This window comes from Salmo salar, chromosome 07 (assembly GCF_965601325.2).
Source record: "Salmo salar chromosome 07, fSalSal1, whole genome shotgun sequence".
Lineage (NCBI taxonomy): Eukaryota > Metazoa > Chordata > Actinopteri > Salmoniformes > Salmonidae > Salmo > Salmo salar.
The window spans coordinates 37,690,017-37,709,761 of NC_138297.1; the positions used below are offsets into that span (position 1 = coordinate 37,690,017).

At 41.9% G+C, this 19,745-nt stretch overlaps 1 protein-coding gene across 2 annotated transcripts in view; it reads left to right on the forward strand.

Annotated features, from left to right (window-relative positions):
- Positions 1-18,407, forward strand: part of LOC106609097 (ankyrin repeat- and BTB/POZ domain-containing protein 3-A) — a 218,147-nt gene extending 199,740 nt beyond the window's left edge. For both annotated transcript variants that reach the window (XM_014207500.3, XM_014207503.3), the window contains 8 exons: positions 1,578-1,804; positions 2,508-2,686; positions 4,148-4,250; positions 7,149-7,251; positions 7,737-7,818; positions 8,207-8,275; positions 9,434-9,547; positions 17,705-18,407. In XM_014207500.3, the coding sequence (XP_014062975.3) occupies positions 1,578-1,804; positions 2,508-2,686; positions 4,148-4,250; positions 7,149-7,251; positions 7,737-7,818; positions 8,207-8,275; positions 9,434-9,547; positions 17,705-17,935 (1,108 nt within the window). In that variant the 3' untranslated portion in view covers positions 17,936-18,407. The remainder of the gene's footprint in view (positions 1-1,577; positions 1,805-2,507; positions 2,687-4,147; positions 4,251-7,148; positions 7,252-7,736; positions 7,819-8,206; positions 8,276-9,433; positions 9,548-17,704) is intronic.
- Positions 18,408-19,745: the final 1,338 nt, after the last annotated feature.

The window sequence follows — 19,745 nt, forward strand, 5'->3', positions numbered from 1 at the left end:
TTCTTTGTCAGTGGGCCAACGTACAAAATCAGCAGGGGATCAAATACTTTTTTCCCTCACTGTATATACAATAGACAACAATAATGTAAAATTATGATATAGGCCTACCCACCCATTGCCAAAAATGGAACTGTCAAAGACAGCCGCTCCCTCGCAGTGATTGTCCATCTCATCTTGGAGTCCTGCTTTCTGATGAGGAGTCTCACCATCCCCAGCAGGAATTCAAATTTGTCTGAGGTCATCCGCTGCAGGGGGGGGGGGGGGGGGGAATAGATGAAGGCAGAGCACAATGTAGTCCTATTGGAGCTAAATATCCTGAATCAGATCATTCTATTTCCATGCAACAATAATCTTTAGGAATTTGTATTGGTGCTACAGCCATAACAACAACAACAAAACAATAACAACCCTTCATTGGTTATGTAAGTGATATTAGGACAAAGTACATGCATTGTATGAAAGACATCAGTTAGTAAGCTAGCTAGCTGTGTTGATTGGGCTTTACTTACCTCCAACTCTCTCTGCAGAACAAACAACCCAAACTGTCCTCGTCTCACCAACCACAGCCTAACCCAAATTTGGAATCTTCTCTTCTTTTCTTCTTTTTCTGGCCAGCTGCTGTTCACAGTCAAACTCCATATTTGTTTTGCCACTGTGTGGCTCGTGACAAACTCCTGTTTTGTTTTCGTGCAATAGCATGGTATCGAGAATCCTCATGACCAAGTGAAGAATCTTGTAGTGTGTGACCAATCTGTGACAGATCGATTAGTGTGCGCACCACTATGTTGGCAAGACAAAAAATTACAGGAAAGACAGTCGTTTACTGAGAGGCTCAGCGATATTTTGTGTAGTGTTCACCCGGCTTTAGAAGGGTTCTATGTAGAACCCTTCTTGCCTTCAAAAGAATCCTTCTTGCCTTCCAAACTATAGTCCTACTTAACTACCCTTTCTTCCAAAAGCGTTTTTTCAGATGAAAACTATTCTTGGTAGAACTCTATCCTTCTGCAAAGAACCCTTTTGGAACCCTTTTTTCTAAGAGTGTACAGGCCATACATACCGGCCATACCTCTAAACCAGGATTGTAACTAATTGTAGGGTGTTTTTCGAATGTTGTTGATCATAGCGGTACAAATTCTCATTAAGTCTACAGTATATAATTTGTATCCCAATATGAAGAGAATGTTGAAATTTCCACGTCCCAGGTAGCTGGATTTATACTGTAGTGATCACTTGACCTGTGTTTGCTCTATGTTTGCGTTTGACAGCTAACACATGCAGAATGTGATTGTTTAGCTCTGGTGTTCTGAAGGGTGAGACAGGGGCGGAACGGGTGGTTCGATCTCGTCACGCATCCTCAGCCTAGAAAAGAAACTCCAACACACTGGAGTGTACCTGAAGAAGTTCTATTGGGACTGAAACATTGGAGAAAAGATCCATTAAATCTGTGGAGCATTAAGATCACCAGTGTGTTGGGGTTTCTTTTCTACTCAGCTTACCGTTTTTCTCCATGCATCTGGTAGAACGATAGGTGTGTGAGTTATAATGTAAATCCGACATTACAAACCTCCCCCTTTTAGGAATGTGTTCCGGAAGCTTCTGTCCCATGGAGAGAAAGAAAAGGGTGACGTCCTCTCTCTGGAGGAGATCCTGGCCGAGAGCTCGGTGCCCGGGGAGAAGAAACCTCCCCAGGCCGTCGGAACCCTCCAACGAACAGGAAAGGCCAAACTGAGGGCCCTGAGAGAGGCCATGTACCATAGCACTGAGCATGGCCATTTGGACATCACCATAGACATCCGCAGTTTAGGTCAGAGTTAACATGCACACCACCCCGCGCCAAACACTATGTCAAACACTTTCAAAAACAAAGTGCACTAGACTTGGTTTGGTACAATGGAGCGAATGGAACAGTCCCAAAAATGCAGCTTAATCAGGTGTACATCAAGTATTTGATGTATGGATTTGACCCAGGTCTGATACCGCATTCAAGTGCTAGTCGGAACTAGGAAACTCTGACATTTTCGACTTGCTAACTGGTTGTAATTATACGTGTGCCGGTTTCAACCAGTTAGCAAGTCATAAAATGCTGCGTTTTCTAGTTACGACTAGCACGTGAACATGGTATTACGCAGACATGCCTCACTGTAGACGCCCACCGCTGGGAGCTGTGTTTATGCTGCGCGCGGCAATCATCACCGATCAAAATAATGCTAATGCACTGCCATCATACAGTATAGTAGACATTCACTGATTAGGTGAGTCCATGAACTGTACAAGACCACCATAGATATCCACAACTGAGGGCCAATGCAAAAACTGCACCACCACTCCATATACACCACAGACAGCAACAGCTGCACTTTAAGCTCATCCATCACCATTATAGAGTGAGGCAGGCATGGTCAGTGCTTTAGCCATTTTTGAGCTAATTGCTTTTCCTGCTGGTGTAGTAGTTAGCAGCTACAGTATTTACTATTTTGTTATTTATTGACTGCTGCTGGTCTTCCCAGGTGTCCCCTGGACCCTGCACACTTGGCTGGAGTCTCTGCGCACCTGTTTCCTGCAGCACCGGCGCTCACTGATCCAGGGTCTGCTCAAGGACTTCATCTGCATCCAGGAGGAGGAGTACACTGAGGAGCTCATCACCCATGGCCTGCCACTTATGTTCCAGATCCTCCATGCCAGCAAGGTGATGTGATTGTGTGTCCTCCCCAATTTAAAGCTCTGGAATTCCCTGTCCACTGTGGTCATGTTCATTAGGGACCAAACAGAAGAAAACAGACTGAAACAGGGAAGGACTACGTGGACTTTTCCAATAAGAAACATTCCTTTTAATTTTTAGTTTCCAAAACGTTTTTTTTTAATTCCCGTTGTCTGCCCATGTGACCAGGAAAAATTCCAGTCACTAGTTCTGTGCAGTCTGACTTTTTCCTGTAGGTCACGTGGCCAGGAAAAACGTAGGGCCCTACCTCCTTTCATGGCACATGTTTCTATTAACATTTCTTGTTTTTCTAACCCATCACTTGCTTTTTTACAGTACAAATTCCTATCTTGTCCTGATGCAAGTCTGTCTCAATCATTTACTTTCTGACTTTTGTTAATATGCATCTTCGTATGATGTACTTTTTCGATTTTTTTTTTCTTCCCCATGTACATTACCAGTCAAAAGTTTACACACTTACTCATTCAAGGGTTTTTCTTTCTTTTTACTATTTTCTACATTGTAGAATAATAGTGAAGACATCAAAACTATGAAATAACGCACATGGAATCATGTAGTAAGCAAAAAAGTGTAACAAATTCAAAACATTTTATATTTCACATTCTTCAAAGTAGCCACCCTTTGCCTTGATGACAGCTTTGAACACTCTTGGCACTCTCTCAACCAGCTTCATGAGGTTGTCACTTGGAATGCATTTCAATTAACAGGTGTGCCTTGTTAAAAGTTAATTTTATGAATTTCTTTCTTTCTTTCTTAATGCGTTTGAGCCAATCAGTTGTGTTGTGACAAGGTAGTGGTGGTATACAGAAGACAGCTCTATTTGGTAAAAGACCAAGTCCATATTTTGTCAAGAACTGCTCAAATAAGCAAAGAGAAAAGACAGCCTAATTGAGATGGTTTGGGATGAGTTGGACCGTAGAGTGAAGGAAAAGCAGCCAACAGGTACTCAGCATATGTGGGCATTCCAGGTGAAGCTGGTTGAGAGAATGCCAAGAGTGTGCAATGCTGTCATCAAGGCAAAGGTTAGCTACTTTGAAGAATGTCAAATATAAAATATGTTTTGATTTGTTTAGCCCTTTTTTGGTTACTACATGATTCCATGTGTGTTATTTCATAGTTTTGATGTCTTCACTCATATTCTACAATGTAGAAAATAGTAAAAAATAAAGAAAAACCCTTGAGTGAGTAGGTGTGTCCAAACATTTGACTGGTATTGTATGTAGCAGCTTTGCGTTTTAGTAAAAGCACTTACACAATAAAATGTATTTTTCAATCTGTATCATTATATTCATGCATGAATTGCAAAACATTCACCTCTATGGCCTTCTATTTAATAACTCTTCTTACAGCAGTAAGTAACTGCTCTTTTTCCAAACATTTCCCATGTCCATTTATGTCTTCTCATCTCCCTCTTTGCCTGGCCTGCAGAATGAGGTGATCAGCCAGCTGTCTGTGATTTTCTCCCAGTGCTATGGGCCCTTCCCTATCCCCAAACTCACTGAGATCAGGAGGAAGCAGACCTCGCGACTTGGTGAGCAAAGGAAGGTGTTGCTCCCGAGTGGAAATGGTTTGCACCCACGCCATGCATGTTCAGAAAGGCAGCAGAAGCAGCCGTTACTTGCCTCCCTCTGTGTTTGTGGTGCCTCTGAAATGTGCTTAAATGTGATGGGATGGAGGAGTGGCCCTATAGAAATTACAATAATAATTTATCATCATCATTAACTTCTATGGGCTAGGTGGGACACAGCCAGTGAAATATCAGGGCGGCAAATTCAAAAACAACAAAATGTCATAATTCAACTTTCTCAAACATACAACTATTTTACACCATTTTAAAAATACACTTCTCCTTGATGTAACCACATTGTCCGATTTCAAAAAGGCTTTACAGCGAAAGCCAAACATTAGATTAAGTTAGGAGAGTAGATAGACAAAAATAATCACACAGCCATTTTCCAAGCAAGGACATGTGTCAATAAAACACAAAAACACAGCTAAATGAAGCACTAACCTTTGACGATCTTCATCAGATGACACTCCTAGGACATTATGTTACACAATACATGTATGTTTTGTTCGATAAAGTTCATATTTATATCCAAAAACAGCATTTTATATTGGTGCGTGATGTTCAGAAAATGTATTCCCACCAAAACTTGAATGTGCACATCAATTTACAAAAATACTCATCATAAACATTGACAAAATACATAACAATTATTTAAAGAATTATAGATGGACTACCCCTGGATGCAACCGCTATGTCAGATTTTAAAATAGCTTTATGGAGAAAGCACATTTTTCAATATTCTGAGTACATAGCTCAGCCATCACGGCGAGCTATTCAGACACCCGCCAAGTTCGGGGTAACCTAAACTCAGAATTAGTATTAGAAATATTCTCTTACCTTTGCTGATCTTCATCAGAATGCGCTCCCAGGACTGCTACTTCCACAAGAAATGTTGTTTTTGTTCCAAATAATCTATATTTATGTACAAATACCTCTGTTCGTGCGTACAGATCACTTATCCAAAGGCATAACGCGCGAGTGCGGAATGAGAGACAAAGTCAAAATGTTCCATTACCGTACTTAGAAGCATGTCAAACGCTGTTTAAAATCAATCTTTATGGTATTTTTTACGTAGAATTGCGATAATATTCCAACCGGACAATAGCGTATTCATTCAAGAAGAAAAAGAAGGAACGGCGCACTCAAGTGACCGTGCATATCCAATCCCTTTGTTGCCAGGCAGTCCACTCAGAAACTGAGCTCCTATTATCAGCCCAGTGACAGGAAAATGCTCAAACCACTTTCTGAAGGCTTTAGACAACCAAAGGAAGCCTTAGGAAGTGCAACGTCACCCTACAGACACTGTAGCTTCGATAGAGAATCAAAAGAAGAACTCCAATTCTCAGACTTTCCACTTCCTGCTTGAATGTTTCTCAGGTTTTTGCCTGCCATATGAGTTCTGTTATACTCACAGACACCATTCAAACAGTTTTAGAAACTTCAGAGTGTTTTCTATCCAAATCTACTAATCATATACATATTCTAGTTTCTGGGCCAGAGTAGTAACCTGTTTAAAACGTTTTTCATCCGGCCGTGAAAATACTGCCCCCTAGCCCCAAGAGGTTAAGAATTATAGATACAGAACTCCTTTGTGCAATCGAGGTGTCCGATTTTAAAATAGCTTTTCGGTGAAAGCACATTTTGCAATATTCTGAGTAGATAGCCCAGCCATCACGGCTAGCTATTTAGACACCCACCAAGTTTAGCCCTGACCAAACTCCGATTTACTATTAGAAAAGTTTGATTACCTTTGGTGTTCTTCGTCAGAATTTCACTCCCAGGACTGCTACTTCAATAACAAATGTTGGTTTGGTTCAAAATAATCCATTGTTATATCCAAATAGCGGCGTTTTGTTCGTGCGTTCAAGACACTATCCGAATGGTAAAGAAGGGTCACGAGCACGATGCATTTCGTGACAAAAAATGTCTAAATATTCCATTACCGTACTTCGAAGCATGTCAACCGCTGTTTAAAATCAATTTTTATGCAATTTTTCTCGTAAAAAAGTGATAATATTCCGTCCGGGAAAGCGTGTATACATACAAAGAGAGAGAAAATAAAAGCATGGGATCCCCTCGTGCACGAGCCTGAGTTTCTTAGTACTGTGACCGGCCACTATCCAAACGCGCTACTTTTTTTCAGCCAGAGCCTGCAAAGCCACGATTCAGCTTTTTGCCGCCTTCTGAGAGCCCATGGGAGCCGTAGGAAGTGTCACGTAACAGCAGAGATCCCCTGTATTGGATAGAGATAATCAAGAAGGGCAAGAAATGGTCAGACAGGGCACTTCCTGTAAGGAATCTTCTCAGGTTTTGGCCTGCCAAATGAGTTCTGTTATACTCACAGACACCATTCAAACAGTTTTAGAAACATTGGAGTGTTTTCTATCCAAAGCCAATAATTATATGCATATTCTAGTTTCTGGGCAGGAGTAGTAACCAGATTAAATCGGGTACGTTTTTTATCCGACCGTGAAAATACTGCCCCCTAGCCATAACAGGATAACATCTGTTCGATTCATATGAACACAGGAGGCTTCAATCCAGTAAAGCTTTGTAGTCATAGAGATGCTTAGTTAGCAATGTTTACATTTTAGAATACTCTCTACGGGAGATTACATGGGATGCCATTTAATTATCCTGCTAGCATATCTGTCCAGCCTATGCCATTCTGCGTAATTTGCAAAAGGTCACATGCAGGTCAAAATGGACAAGTAGTCAAGATGGATGAATACACAAGTCAAATGTATTTCACAAATGTCTCTACATTTTCTTTATTAAACACTAACTGAGTAACAATAGAGATAAATATAACAGTGTTAGAAGTGGACAAATATAGTAATTATCCTTCACTTCTTTCAGACCCCCACTTCCTCAACAACAAGGAGATGTCTGATGTAACGTTCCTGGTGGAAGGAAAACCCTTCTATGCACATAAAGTCCTGTTATTTACTGCTTCAGCCAGGTGAGCCACAGAAAGCTAAGAAATTGAGTGATTGATGAAAAATGCTTGAACATGATAATCTGTGAAATACTTGTACTGCATGTTGGAATTGAAAAATAAAACATTTTTATACAAAAAAATTTTTGAAAAATAATGCTTGAACAATTAGAATGGCCCCAAACTATTTTTTCTAACAAAATTGTCAGAGGTGGTTATAAATCAATTATTTCACCCCCCGTGTATGTTAGGTTACATATGTTCATAAGAGTGACAAAGACATGTCATATACAAAACTTGGTGGATAAACGCTGATCGCTGTTGGCGGTGAATAAAGTAACGCTCACTATACTTTCAATGCATTTTTCAGCAAAAGATGCTCATGAAAAATAATAGAAGGCGTTTACCAATACAGCACTGGTCACATGTCACTAATGCAGACTACGACATGCTCCTTTTGTTTTCTGACAACCTGTCTTCCCCACCTTTTCTTTCATTATTTCATACAGGTTTAAATCCCTGCTACAAAACAGACCAGCAGCAGAGAACACCTACATTGAGATCAGTCATGTCAAGTACAACATATTCCAGGTAGCCTACTGTATGTACTACTGTATCTAGGTTGCAGTAAATGGGTTAATGGTAATGTGTTCATAGTTCAACTGGGATTCGCACCACAGCAATGTAGTATCTTAAACCTTCAAAGGGGGGCAGTCATGCTTATCATTGAGAGCAGATTACTACCCTCTGCTCAAGCACCCTAAAAAAACAAATGTAAAACTCCTGAGCTTTCTATATTATTTAAATGCTATAGGGTGACATACTGTATAAAAGTCAGTAATCATTCAATTGTACTCTTTAAGTACTCTCTCATTATGTCAAAACAGGTACAGTATTACCCTACCAGTACCAGTAATTCATTTAGGCTAATTCTAATGTGTTGAGAGGCTTGAGTCATAACAACATTCCTCTTTTACAGCTGGTCATGCAGTACCTGTATTGTGGAGGCACTGAGTCCTTGCACATCATGAATACTGAGATTATGGAGGTAAGAATTACTTTTTTTTTTAATATATTTTATTTCAATGACAATGCAGCCATACTTGTCACACAATCATTCTCAAACAATTACACTGACAGAGCAGGTTTGCAAATCATACATACCGTCCCATGATTATTATCTATGCGTGTAAAATTACATTTTGTTTTGTGCTTTGTATAACTTCAAGAAATGTGTTTTATAAGCTCTTATGTGGTGGGGGACCGATTTGTGAATGACACTTAAATAAAATACACTATATATACAAAAGTATGTGGACACCCGATCAAATTAGTGGATTCGGCTATTTCAGCCACACCAGTTGCTGACAGGTGTATAAAATCAAGCACACAGTCATGCATTCTCCATAGACAAACATTAGCAGTAGAATGGCCTTACTGAAAAGCTCTGTGACTTTCAACGTGGCACCGTCATAGGATGCCACCTTTCCAACAAGTCTTTTCGTAAAATGTTTGCCCTGCACCGGTCAACTGTATGTGCGGTTATTTTAAAGTGGAAACGTCTAGGAGCAACAACGGCTCAGCCGCATAGTAGTAGGCCACACAAGCTCACAGAATGGGACTGAAGTGCGTAGTGTGTAAAAATCATCTGTCCTCGTTGCAACACTCACTACAGAGTTCCAAACTATCTCTGGACGCAACGTCAGCACAAGAACTATTCGTCTGGAGCTTCATGAAATGGGTTTCCATGGGAGAGCAGCCACACACAAGCCTAAGATCACCATGCGCAATGCCAAGCGTCGGCTGGAGTGGTGTAAATCTGGGTTTGCCGGATGCAAGGAGAACGCTACCTGCCCCAATGCATAGTGCCAACTGTAAAGTTTGGTGGAGGAGGAATAATAGCCTAGGCCCCATAGTTCCAGTGAAGGGAAATACAATGGCATTCTAGACGATTCTATGCTTCCAACATTGTAGCAACAGTTTGGGGAAGGCGCTTTCCTGTTTCAGCATGGCAACACCCCGTGCACAAAGCGAGTTTCATACAGAAATGTTTTTCAAGATCGGTGTGGAAGAACTTGACTGGCCTGCACAGAGCTCTGACCTCAACCCCATCAAACACTTTTTTATTTCATTACCCAGAAAGTCTTCCCCACTTACCCACTTCTCACTGTGTGTGTTTCTGCTCTCTTTTCCCTCTCTTCCACAGCTCCTGTCTGCAGCAAAATTCTTTCAACTAGAGGCCCTTCAGCGACACTGTGAGATCATCTGCTCCAAGAACATTGCCGTGGAAACCTGTGTGGACATCTACAAACACGCTAAGGTGAGAGGCAACGGGAACAAGCCAAACGTATACAGTTCAAAATGTTTTCTAAAATGAGTTGAAATTGAAAAAACATTTGGTGTTCACAGGTGTATTTGTTTGTTTTTAAAACTGCACAGGACCAAGGGAAACAATTTAAATTGAGATTTTTCACTTCAAAGTCATAAATGTCACAATTAATGTGGTTGGAGGCAAGTGATTCTTTAATCTCACCTGTGATAAGTTGTAGGTGCCTACAGGATAAAAATTGCCATTCAACCAGTTGTGAAAAGAGAAGACAGAATATTTTGCTCCATTGCACATTTTAAAATTGTACATTTGTAACACATGAAGCTGTGGAAGAAAAAAAGGTGCTAAGTTGAACCATAAAGGGTTCTTCTTAGGGGAACCCTTTTTGGTGCAATGTAGAACTCTTTGTAGAGGGTTCGAGCTAGAGCCCCCTTGTAGGTTTCTTCATAGAACCCCCTTTATCCTCTAAAGGTTCTTCCTAGCAGGACCAGCCTTATTAGCCATTAAATTGTAACTCTTAATGTCTTTCTTTGAGGGCCTAGTTTTGTATTCTAACAGTTGTATTAGCAAACTCTAGGTCTACAGGCCACATCAGGCCTAAAAATCACTTTGTGGGCTTGCAAAATGGTGTGTAAATCCAATTGAAACTTTGAATTATTCAGAATGACTGCCAGGGTAGGTACAATAAATTCTTCTTCTTTTTTGGGATCGGGTTAGCAGATCGCATCCAACTTCAAGGTGCTGTCACGCCCTGACCATAGAGAGCCCTTGGTTCTCTATGGTGTTTAGGTCAGTGCGTGACTAGGGGGGTGTTCTAGTCAGTTTATTTCTGTGTTGGTGAGTTGTATGGTTCCCAATTAGAGGCAGCTGGTAATCGTTGCCTCTAATTGGAGATCATATTTAGGAAGCCCTTTCTCCCACCTGCATTTGTGGGATATTGTTTCAGTTAGTGCCTATGTGTGCGCTGTACTTCACGTTCGTTGGATGTTTTGTTGTTTTTGTTGTTTCACTGTGAATTAAAATGATGTGCAACTCAACTCACGCTGTGCCTTGGTCCGCTCATTACGACGATCGTGACAGAATATCCCGCCAACGCAGGACCAAGCAGCGTGTTAGAGGTTAACTTTTTAAGCTATAGGGGGCAGTATTTTTGATTTCGGATGAAAAGCGTGGAAGGACATAAACAACAAGGAAGGTGTAAGGACAGCGACGACGTCGGGGTCCGCGGCCACAGAAACCCCAAGATTGTTTTGGGGGGGGCACAAGGAGCTGTCAGTCGAGCCGCGGAGAGAGCAAGAGACCGTCGGGGAGGTGATGGAGCTGTTGGAGGAGAGAACTGAGATATGTTGGCTAGGTGTATTCTGCACGGAATACAACCTGAAGAGCCTGTCAGCAGTCTGGTGAGTCCTGTGCCAGCTCCCCGCACTCACCCTGAAGTGCGTGTCCCCAGTCCGGTGAAACCTGTGCCGGCTCCACGCACCAAGCCCCCAGTGCGCCTCCCCAGTCTGGTACATCCTGTACCAGCTTCCCGCTCTCGCCCTGAAGTGCGTGTCACCAGTCCGGTGCCACCTGTGCTGGCTCCACACATCAGGCCTCCAGTGCGCCTCCCCAGTCCGGTACGTCCCGTGCCAGCTCCCCGCACTCGGCCTGAAGTGCGTGTCACCAGTCCGGTGCCACCTGTGCCGGCTCCATGTACTAGGCCTCCAGTGTGCCTCCCCAGTCCGGTACGTCCTGTGCCAGCTCCGCGCACTCGCCCTGAAGTGCGTGTCACCAGTCTGGTGCCACCTGTACCGACTCCAGGCCTCAGGCATCCAGTGTGCCTCCCCAGTCCGGAGCGTCCTGTGCCGGCCCCACACACTCGACCTGAGGAGCGTGTCACCAGTCCGGTGCCACCTGTGCCGGCTCCATGTACTAGGCCTCCAGTGTGCCTCCCCAGTCCGGTACGTCCTGTGCCAGCTCCGCGCACTCGCCCTGAAGTGCGTGTCACCAGTCTGGTGCCACCTGTACCGACTCCAGGCCTCAGGCCTCCAGTGTGCCTCCCCAGTCCGGAGCGTCCTGTGCCGGCCCCACACACTCGATCTGAGGAGCGTGTCATCAGTCCGGTGCAACCTGCGCTGATGCCCAGTCCAGGCACGGTGTCCTGTCCAGCTCCAAGGCTGGAGCCCTCCTCTGCGTCGGTGCCCAGTCCAGGCATGGCATCCAGTACCGCTCCAAGGCCGGAGCCTTACTCTGCGCTGATGCCCAGTCCAGGCAAGGCGTTCAGCCCAGCGCCATGGCCGGATCCGGGGTTTGGGCGGGGCGACGACTCGCACCGGAGCCGCCACCGACACAAGTCACCCCCCCTACCCTCCCCATCTGGTTTAAGGTTTTGCCGCCAGAGTCCGCACCTTTGGGGGGGGTACTGTCATGCCCTGACCATAGGGAGCCATTGGTTCTCTATGGTGTTTAGGTCAGAGCGTGACTAGGGGGGTATTCTAGTCAGTTTATTTCTATGTTGGTGGTGTATGGTTCCCAATTAGAGGCAGCTGGTAATTGTTGCCTCTAATTGGGGATCATATTTAGGAAGCCCTTTCTCCCACCTGCATTTGTGGGATATTGTTTCAGTTAGTGCCTATGTGCGCGCTGTACTTGACATTCGTTGGATGTTTTGTTGTTTTTGTTTCACTGTGAATTAAAATTATGTGGAACTCAACTCATGCTGCGCCTTGGTCCGCTCATTACGACGATCGTGACAGGTGAATACACCACCACCTAATGTACTGAAGTGTGAGGCCAGTCACGGCCTACCTACATTAAATTCTCTTAATTATTCCTGTTCCTAAAAGTATAAAAATTCACCACCTAAATTCACCACCTATTTACCAAATTCACCACCTATTTACGACGGCCTGGGAGGACGGGACTCGTTTAACCTCTTACATCTAGACGTTCCGCTAGCGGAACACCTGCTCCAATATCCAATGATAGGCGTGGCGCGAATTACAAATTCCTCAAAAATACAAAAACTTCCATTTTTCAAACATATGACTATTTTACAGCATTTTAAAGACAAGACTCTCCTTTATCTAACCACACTGTCCGATTTCAAAAAGGCTTTACAGCGAAAGCAAAACATTCGATTATGTCAGCAGAGTACCTAGCCAGAAATAATCAGACACCCATTTTTCAAGCTAGCATATAATGTCACAAAAAACAAAACCACAGCTAAATGCAGCACTAACCTTTGATGATCTTCATCAGATGACAACCCTAGGACAATATGTTATACAATACATGCATGTTTTGTTCAATCAAGTTCATATTTATATCAAAAAACAGCTTTTTACATTAGCATGTGACGTTCAGAACTAGCATTCCCACCGAACACTTCCGGTGAATTTACTAAATTACTCACGATAAACGTTCACAAAAAACATAACAATTATTTTAAGAATTATAGATACAGAACTCCTTTGTGCAATCGAGGTGTCCGATTTTAAAATAGCTTTTCGGTGAAAGCACATTTTGCAATATTCTGAGTACATAGCCCGGCATCACAGGGCTAGCTATTTAGACACCCACCAAGTTTAGCCTTCACCAAACTCCGATTTACTATTAGAAAAGTTTGATTACCTTTGGTGTTCTTTGTCAGAATGCACTCCCACGACTGCTACTTCAATAACAAATGTTGGTTTGGTTCAAAATAATCCATTGTTATATCCAAATAGCGGCGTTTTGTTCGTGCGTTCAAGACACTATCCAAGGGTAAAGAAGCGTCATGCGCACGAAGCATTTCGTGACGAAAAATGTCTAAATATTCCATTACCGTACTTCGAAGCATGTCAACCGCTGTTTAAAATCTATTTTTATGCCATTTTTCTCGTAAAAAAGCCATAATATTCCGACCGGGAGTGGTGGTTTTCGTTCAAAGATAAAACATGGAGTCAACTTGTGCACGAGCCTGAGTCTCACAGTACTGTGACCAGCCACTATCCAAACGCGCTAATGTTTTTCAGCCAGAGCCTGCAAAGCCACCATTCAGCTTTTTGCCGCCTTCTGAGAGCCCATGGGAGCCGTAGGAAGTGTCACGTAACAGCAGAGATCCCCTGTAATGGATAGAGATAATCAAGAAGGCCAAGAAATTGTCAGACAGGGCACTTCCTGCATGGAATCTTCTCAGGTTTTGGCCTGCCAAATGAGTTCTGTTATACTCACAGACACCATTCAAACAGTTTTAGAAACTTTGGAGTGTTTTCTATCCAAAGCTAATAATTATATGCATATTCTAGTTTCTGGGCAGGAGTAATAATCAGATTAAATCGGGTACGTTTTTTATCCGGCTGTGAAAATACTGCCCCCTAGCCATAACAGGTTAATTTAGCCCTAATACCTTGCCCCGAACTGCCACTCTTATAGGTAATAAGTCATGCATGTATTTACGTGTTGAAGGTATTGGTCGGGTATCTCTGTTGGGCCCAGGCCTTTGTGGGCCGGGTTCCACTTGGTAATAAGGGTTCGATGGAGGCCTTGTTCTTTGTATGGCCCTCTCTTTCGTTGTCGGTGTAAGTCTCTGATTGTCCACAAGATGTCACACTGTCCTTCTTAGTTGTCTGTTTACTTGCATTCGTTCTGGAAGAGTGGTCTCCTGAGGATGGCTAATCAGCTGTGTCGATGGTCCCAGAGTGGTGATGAAAGCCGTGTAGAGAAATGATGATTTGAAGTGAATAACCGGATGGTCTTGCTTAACCTGTTTAGGATAGGGGGCAGTATTTTCACGGCCGGATAAAAAACGTACCCGATTTAATCTGGTTATTACTCCTGCCCAGAAACTAGAATATGCATATAATTTGGATAGAAAACACTCCAAAGTTTCTAAAACTGTTTGAATGGTGTCTGTGAGTTTAAGTGTTCCCTTTATTTTTTTTGAGCAGTATATATATGAAAGTGACATTCATTAATGTCGTTATAGGACAGATGTTTTGACAGTCTTTGCGTTCAATGATCCCGAATTCCTAGCTGCAGACTAGTAATTAATATCAAAGACTTGTTATTATTCTGTCGGTATCAATAGTCTAACCACGTGGAATGGTTAAAGTTCAGAATGAGGAATGCATGGTCAAACCTTGGCCCTCTCATTATCGAGGTAAGCTGGTCTCCAACCTTTAGCCACTCGTAATGGAGGTAAGCTCGGTCTGGTGATAGAAACCCTGTGCCGATGACTTGGTGAAACTTTAAATAGAAATACAATTCTCTCACATTAACATCTTACAAGCATCCCAACATATTCCAAATAGCTTTATCCTTGTTAATTCATTTTATACAACGATTAGATGTAAGTCTCACAACTGAGGCTTTTATATAAACAGCGCCATTGTAATGTGCCCGTATTGTCTCTCATCAGCTTCACAAAATTGTACCAAACGGACCAGTTCGTAGCTGGATTCTTCACCGATATTTTATACCTTCTCCAGAACATAAATGTCATTCGCTTCTCCAGTCCTGTGAGGTGGAATAATTCCGGGGTTTTTTCTATGAAACCCACTCTCTCTTTATACTGTGGCCATGAGACACCTGAAACCCCACCTTTTTAAGGAATACCTGGGATAGGATAAAGTAATCCTTCAAACCCCCCCCCCCCCCCAAAAAAAAAGATATAGATGTACTATTGTAAAGTGGTTGTTCCACTGGATATCATGAGGTGAATAAAGCAATTTGTAAGTCGCTCTGGATAAGAGCGTCTGCTAAATGACGTAAATGTAATGAGGCAGGACATTTTCTTAGGAATTTACGACCACTCTCACAGAGCCTGGGTGGGGGAGGCAGAGGTAGGGGATGGTGCATAGAAAACCCAAAGAGGGCAACGTCATGACAGGTGTCATTAAACCCCCACATCCATCCCTCTTCCCCTCTGCGGGAGACAGAGCTCTGTAGAGCCGATACATTGTAACCTGATCCTTTGGATCCTCACAGGATAGTCATGACAACCAACACGGGCTATTTTACACTACTGGCCCTCTCCAGTGAGGTAAAATTGTTAACATAATTTAACTCCTTAATCAACACTAGAAATGTTACAATGAAAAATCAACACTGGGTAAAACTTGTCAGTTTGTTGTGTACCATATGATACACTGCTAATTCTGTTCTTCTACTCTCTGCTTCAATTCGTTGTGGCATGGACTTTACATGGTGTCGAAAGCATTCCATAGGGATGCTGGCTCATATTGACTCCAATGCTTCCCACAGTTGCGTCAAACTCGCTGGATGTCCTTTGGGTGGTGGACCATTCTTTATACACAAGGGAAAATGTTGAGCGTAAAAAAAACATCAGCATTGCAGTTCTTGACATAAACCGGTGCACCTGGCACCTACTAGCATACCCCGTTCAAAGGCACTTAGTTATTTTGTCTTACACATTCACCCTCTGAATGGCACAAATACACAATCCATGTGTCAGTTGTCTCAAGGCTTACAAATCCTTCTTTAACCTTTCTCCTCCCCTTTACCTACACTTATTTTAAGTGTATTTAATAAGTGACATCAATGAGGGATCATACTTTAGCTTTCAACTGGGTTCACCTGGTCAGTCTGTCAGAGTATATTCCCATATAAATTCAGTTTAACCTCTCTTGGGTAAGGGGCAGTATTTTGAATTTTGGATGAATGAGGTGCCTAATGTAAACTGCCTGTTACTCAGGCCCAGAAGCTAGGATATGCATATGCTGTATTAGATAGAAAACACTCTAAAGTTTCCAAAACTGTTAAAATAATGTCTGTGAGTATAACATAACTGATATGGCAGGCGAAAACCTGAGGAAAATCCATCGAGGAAGTGGGACATTTTTGATGTGGATACTTTTCTATTGAATGCCTATACAGTATCTGTTGGGTTAGGGCCCAGATTGCAGTTCCTATGGCTTCCACTAGATGTCAACAGTCTTTAGACATTGTTTCAGGATTGTATTCTGGAAAACGAGGAAGAATGAGACCATTTTCTATGTGGCATGCAGAATGAACCAGAGCTGTTTGGCACGTGTGACCGATTGCGCGCCGTTCGTTGTTTTTCCTTTCTATTGAAGACGCTATTGTCCGGTTGAAATATTATCGATTATTTAGACAATAGACAACCTGAGGATTCATTATAAACATCGTTTGACATGTTTCGATTAACTTTACAGGTACTATTAGGATGTGTTCGTCTGCATGTCGTGACCGCCTTTGAGCCAATGGATTACTGAACAAAATGCGTCGACAAAACTGAGTTTTTGGGACATAAAGAGGGAATGTATCAAATAAAACAAACATTTATTGTGTAACAGGGACTCTTGAGAGTGCAAACATAAGAAGATCATCAAAGGTAAGTGATTACTATTTCTCACTTTTGTAATTCCTTTACTTGGTTGTAAAATGTTTGTACGCTTTTGTAAGCGAGGCGCTGTCCTCAGATAATCGCATGTTATGCTTTCACGGTAAAAGCCTTTTTGAAATCTGACACGGTGGCTGGATTAACAAGAAGTTAATCTTTAAGCCGATGTATAACACTTCTATTTTTATGAATGTTTAATTTGACTATTTCTGTATTTTGAATTTGGCGCTCTGCAATTTCACCGCATGTTTGCCAGGTGGGACGGTAGCATCCCACCTGCCCATAAGAAGTTAAAACATGCTCACATATATCTTTTTAAATTCATCAGAATACTTTAACACTCCTAATGTTAAAGTTTAAACACTGAGGTAAACACTAATGCTTACTACTTAAAAGAAAGAAAAACATTTGTAATAAAAAGCTTATTCAGATGCAGAAGGGTTCTATGTAGAACCCTTCTTGCCTTTCAAATAGTCCTTCATGCCTTCCAATAATCATCAAAGAACCCTTTCTTCCAAAAAAGGCTCTTAGGATGAAAAATATTCTATGTAGAACTCATAGAATCATTGTCTTCCTAATATGATTCTTCAGATAAACAGTTCTTGGTAGAACCCTATCCCTCTGCAAAGATTTTGTAACCCTTTTTTCTAAGAGTGTACAGTAAAAGAGGATAAAACATAAGTAGGCAAGATACCCATGCATGATACAATGTGTATGTATCAGACATTAAAAAAAAAACAGTGAGAGAGGGCATTGTGACAGAGTGAGTTAAGGTTCTGACTGTATCCTTATGCCCTGTTTAGTTCCTCTGTGCCAATGAGCTGGCGACTTTCATCGAAGGCTACTTCCTGAAGAACATGGTGCTGCTGATAGAGGTGGAGGCTTTCAAACAACTACTGTACGAGATGCCTGTTACAGTGAGCCCCGGACCCTGCCTGAGCCCCATCTCCGATGTCCTCCATGACCTGGAGAATACTCTAGCCACCCGCATCCAGTCAATTCACCTCTCCTCCTCCAAGGGCTCCATCGTTTAACCTCTCTGGGTTATTGAAACAAACTTACAACCACCCAGTAACGTTACTGCAACATCCACCACCCCAGTTCATCCACCTGTCCCCTGATGTAAACATTTTCATAACATCCCTTTAATGTTACTGTTATATCAAACCCTGTCCATCTACCTGTCCATGCTAGGGAGTGCTGTTGGTTAATGTGACAGGTCTGGGTGCTAACGCTTTCACAACATTGCTGCAGCGTTACACTGCAGCGTCCAGCCATCTGACAGCGCCATTGTCTTCTCTTTGTTACAGGTTTGAACATTGTTGTAATACTCCTCTAACGTCACTGCACCATCTAATACATAAAGGAAACATAAAAAAAATGTATGACTTGTTACAGGCATATAATATGCCCATGATAATAAAATGTACAATTGTATTTCATATGAGATGCATACGTAGAATAGGTCCCTTTTGCTGAAAGAGTGGAATAACTTGTAGAATAAAAACTCTACTTTGAAAAATGAACTCTTCATTCAGTGGTTAGTATCTGGTATGAGAGTTTACTTGGCTATGTAATATATATTTTTTTGTAGAATTGGGATGCAAATCTGTTTGGTGACAGAGCAGGTGACTAAAGTAAAGGAAAAAATGTCTAACTTTAACAAAACCAACCACAAAAACTTCACTGTAAAAGAAATCTGGTTGTTTTTATGGTAACTTAGTGGCAGCCAGTTACTGTAAAAAAAGATACAGTATGTTACTGTAAATTCCAAAGAAACTTTGGTTTAACAGTATGTTACTTTACATTACAATAATTTACTGTTAAATCAAAGTTTTTTTAAATTAACGGAAAGTTACCATAAGTTGTTTTTAAAAACAACTTAATTTTTTTTACAGTGTATTGTTTGGAAGTGCGTTGTAGCAATGATTTGAGAGTGATTTGAGAATGTAAACACATATGCCAACTAATTCTCTTCATGTGTTGGACAGCATCTCGCTCAGTCGTCGATAAAGTATGCACTGATGGAAAATTTATCAGAGGAACTTCCACAACTGACCAATACTTCAGTGCTCCTTGAACTGTACTCCCAACAATCATTATCCATTTATGTTTGAAACATAGATGTTCAACTTGGACCAAACTTATGATATATTTATGAACAATGTCAATAATTTGCATGACACCTCTCAACTGTACTACCCTACTGTTGCATTTCAGCAGAGCCAACCTCAGACTACTTTGGAGGGAAGTGAAGAGTTCTCTCTGACGAGTCATAGACTCATAATGGCAGTCTTGAGAAGGAAGGGTCTTCAGGCTGTAATTGGGGGAAACAAAGTAAATATGTCATGGAAGTCAATTCTGTTGGTCGTTCTTTCTACAAACTAATGTACAGTATATTTAATTAACCTACAGTTGCTTGGCTAACAGCATTGCTCTTGTTGGATGTGTTACCTGCACAAACATTGTTCCTGTTGGGGCTAGGGGGCAGTATTGAGAATTTGGAAAATAATATGTGCCCATTTTTAACTGCCTCCTACACCAACTCAGAAGCTAGGATATGCATATTATTAACACATTTGGATATAAAACACTGTTTGAATGGTGTCTGTAAGTATAACAAAACTCATATGGCAGGCAAAAACCTGAGAAAAATACAACCAGGAAATTAGAATTTTGTGGCTGTACTATTTTCGAGTCATTGCTAATAGATCACACAGTGACAAAGGATTCATTTCGCACTTCCTACGGCTTCCACTAGATGTCAACGATCTTTATAAAGTTGTTTGAAGCGTCTACGATGAACAGAGACCGGATGACAAGGAAAAGAAGTTGTCACTTCAT